The sequence below is a fragment of the Gossypium arboreum genome, chromosome 7 (genome assembly GCF_025698485.1).
Source record: "Gossypium arboreum isolate Shixiya-1 chromosome 7, ASM2569848v2, whole genome shotgun sequence".
NCBI lineage: Eukaryota > Viridiplantae > Streptophyta > Magnoliopsida > Malvales > Malvaceae > Gossypium > Gossypium arboreum.
In genome coordinates, this window is record NC_069076.1 from 11,673,656 (window position 1) to 11,677,350 (window position 3,695).

General features: G+C 37.6%; 1 protein-coding gene across 1 annotated transcript; it reads right to left on the reverse strand.

Moving 5' to 3' along the window:
• Positions 1–2,274: 2,274 nt before the first annotated feature.
• On the reverse strand, positions 2,275–3,288 carry LOC128295391 (uncharacterized). Its single transcript, XM_053030959.1, has 2 exons — positions 2,979–3,288; positions 2,275–2,900 (listed from the first exon to the last, which is right to left on the reverse strand). The coding sequence occupies exons 1-2, from the start codon at positions 3,286–3,288 to the stop codon at positions 2,275–2,277; spliced, it is 936 nt and encodes a 311-aa protein (XP_052886919.1).
• Between the last annotated feature and the right edge of the window lie 407 nt (positions 3,289–3,695).

Here is a 3,695-nt window from a genome sequence, read left to right on the forward strand (position 1 = left end):
TAACGGCTTCTCATTCCCACCATGTGGGTTTCTGGTTCTTTCTTCTTCATGGGCGCTACCCTTCTTGAACTTTCTTGACCTTCTATTCTACCGCTCTTGACGGCGTTCTCTATAAGCTCACCAGATATTACAATATCCGCGAAGTCCTTCGTGGCGCTTCCCACTAGTTTGTCATAAAATGGCGTCTTTAAGGTGTTGATAAAAAGGACGGTTATCTCCGTTTTTGTTAGTGGAGGTTCCACTTGGGCTGAGACGTCCCTCTATCTCTGCGTATACTGTCTAAAAGTTTCTGACGGCTTTTTCTCCATCATTTGTAAAGTCATCCGATCAGGCACCATATCTGATACATGTTTGTACTGCTCACAGAATGCCGACGCCAAGTCTTTCCAATATCGGATCCTTTCCCTACTGAGCTGGTTGTACCACCGAAAAGCCGATCCGACTAGACTATCTTGAAAACAATGTACAAGTAGCTTATCTTCGTTCATGTAACCGGTCATTTTTTGGCAAAACATGACAAGATGTGCTTTTGGACATCTTGTCCCATCGTAATTTTCGAAATCAGGCACCTTGAACTTCGAAGGCAGGATTAGGTCAGGTACCAAACTGAGTTCTTTAGCACCTAGTGCAGAGAAGACTTCAGTGCCTTCTATTGCCTTAAGTCTTTCCTCCAAGCTCCTATACCTCTCTTGAGACTCGTGATCATCTATTTTCAACTTGGCTATTTCGACTGGATCATCTAAATCTAGAACTACAGGATTGGCATGGGTTGCTTCGGGATTTGACATAAATGTTCCTTGCCCTAGATAAGCAAATGGCATTGGTCATTCTTCCAAGCCTGTGGATTCCCCTTGAGTATACCCTCTTTGTGCTACGTGGGCATGTGGTGGAGTGAATCCTGGTGTAACACCCCCTAACCCCAAACCGTCACCGAAACAGGGTTACGAGGCATTACCGGATATATCAGACAACTTATGGATATTTCACAATTATTATAACATTCATAGTATATTTGAAGAATTATGTCCCTATAATGGACTTTCGAAGCCCAACACAAGTATTAAAAGTAGAATGGAACGGGACTTGTTCGAGTATTCCGGGATTTTTTTTTTTACAAAAAAATTTCGACAGCATTTCTTCTTATTTTTACATAAAACCCTCTGCAAATTCAAACCGGAAACCAACTACTCCAAAACCAATGGCACAATCAAAACAATTTAAATCTAAATATATCTAAATCATAACCAATTCATTAACATAGTCATTTAATAACTAAACATTCATAATATTAATCCAAATTAACTAATAACTTCACTCATTTTTCATTCCAACTTAATACAAAATTATATAATATAATATTTACCATTTTATCAAACTAATAACAAAATATGGTATACCTTTCTTATAACTAACATTACAAGCATATCTATATAACTTATACAACACCTAGTACATGCCACTTTCAATTAAGAAAGAAAACATCACCAAAAATTTCTTGAGTCGGGATCGTTCGGATCTTGAGGGATACTAGACTCCTATTAACTGCATGCGAAAACAACAAGCACGCTGAGTATTCCATACTCAACGGTATTACCATAATTCAAATTATAATAGCAATAAAGAATTTTAATTACCAAACATGTAACTATCTAATTTCACAAATATCAATTCATTCTTAAACTTTTATTAATTAATAATAACAATACAATTTTAACTATTCTTCAATTTCCATCACATATTACATGTAACAATTTCAATCACTACATGAACATTAAGTTCATGCCTTTCATTTTCAATCTCAATTTCAATCCATTATTCAACTTTTTCGTTTCTTTCAATATTTCAATAATATAATCAATCAATTTATTTTAAATTTCTATTTTAGATGTTCACCCTATTAACAAACTCGGACTTTGACAGATACACGGATTCCAACCCAACACACCATTACTGCACATTGTGCCTAAAACGGTACATAGTACCTGATCAGTAAACGACACATAAAGTGCCTAAAACGACACACGAAGTGCCTGATACGACACATGAGGTGCCTGAAATACGACACATAAATTGCCTAATCGGTAAAGACGGCAAATCCCGTACACTTTCAGATCCTATGGCATACCAACTATATCCGACTTAGCCCGACTAGTTAATAGGGTATTTTAATCCTCAATTCACTTTCATTTCCAATTCAATATCACTTCTCAATTACAATTTCACATTCGACTCAAATATCAATACTTATCTTATAACCAATCCTCTGTCTGAATACTAAACCTCTTTTTGTAACAATCCAAAATCACCCCATATTCTGATAACCAATCCATGCCCAAATATTATATCAAAGTCTCCAAATGGCATAATCAACAAGTCAACCGGAAAAGTTTTATTCTGTATAATCAACGGGCATCTTGGACAGACCTGATTCACTAACACTGTTTGCCCCAACGGACTCGACACCTCAATAGACACTCTAGACATTTCGGATTTTAATTTTCTCAACTCAATTAATTTTGAATTAATATAAGAATGTGAAGATCCAGGATCAATTAAAGCATAAACAGGCTCAAAATACAGTAAAAATATACCTGTTACCACATCGTGAGCATCGCCTTCTTCATGAGTTTTGACCACATAAGCTCTAGCTGGTACTCTGGCTTCAGACTGCTGAGTAATAATATCACTATTCCTTCTACCAGCTCCTCCTCTGGCAACCGAACTACCTCTACCTAGACCTCTGCCTCGAGCAGTAGATACTGATTTCTGTGATGTGACAAGAGTATCATTTTTATTCTTTGGACAGTCTTTAACAAAATGCTCCGTCGACCCACAATGGAAACAACCTCTGGTCACTTTCCAGCATTCACCCAAATGTCTCTTTCCACAATGTCCACATTCTGGAATGTCCACATCTCGAGGTGGACCTCGTATACTACCAGTAGATACCGTCGTCTATTTTTCTCAACTTCTTCCACCTCTGTCTGATCTAAAACTGAATCTCCAACCACCCTGATATTCTTTTGGTCTTTTCGGCTGAGGATTCGAGATGGTAGTTCCCGTACGCTTCCCAGCTGGTCTAACACTTTCAGTCTTTTTAATAAAGCCCAACACTTGCTCTACCATTTTAGCTCGCTCAATCAAGTCTACCATTTCAGTAATACGTTGAGATACCAACTGTAATTTGATCTCATCTCGTAGACCCCGTAAAAATCTCTTACAATTGTCGACTTCAGGTTGGAATAAACTCTGAGGCATATCTACTGAGTCTCGAGAATTCCCTCTCATAGTCTATTACTGACATGTCACCCTGTTGTAACGTCAAAAACTCTTGTTTCTTGTCTTTGATATACATTTCTCCGATATATTTCTTTTGAAACTCTTTCTAAAATAGATCCCAAGTTATCTGATTCTCTGGTAAATGTTGAACCACTGATTCCCACCACAAGTAAGCTTCTTCTTGTAACAACGATACAGCACAAATCAAACACTCTCGGGGGGTACAATCTAATTGTTGTAAAATTCTTTTAGTCGACTCCATCCAATTTTCAGCTACAGACGGATCCACTCCATTCAAACCCATAAATTCAGTGGCACCATACTTTCTCAATTCTTTTATCGGGGCCCGTCTTTGAATTGGAACTGAAGTCGTAGCAGGAACAATTTCCGCTATTCTTTGTAGTGCATCAGCAATT

Excerpts from the sequence above, each read along its gene's own strand:
- LOC128295391 (XM_053030959.1), bottom strand. The coding sequence starts at position 3,288 with ATGAGAGGGAATTCTCGAGACTCAGTAGATATGCCTCAGAGTTTATTC. Across the intron at positions 2,901-2,978 it reads CAGTTTTAGATCAGACAGAG|AATGTGGACATTGTGGAAAG; the intron begins GTGGAAGAAGTT and ends TGGACATTCCAG.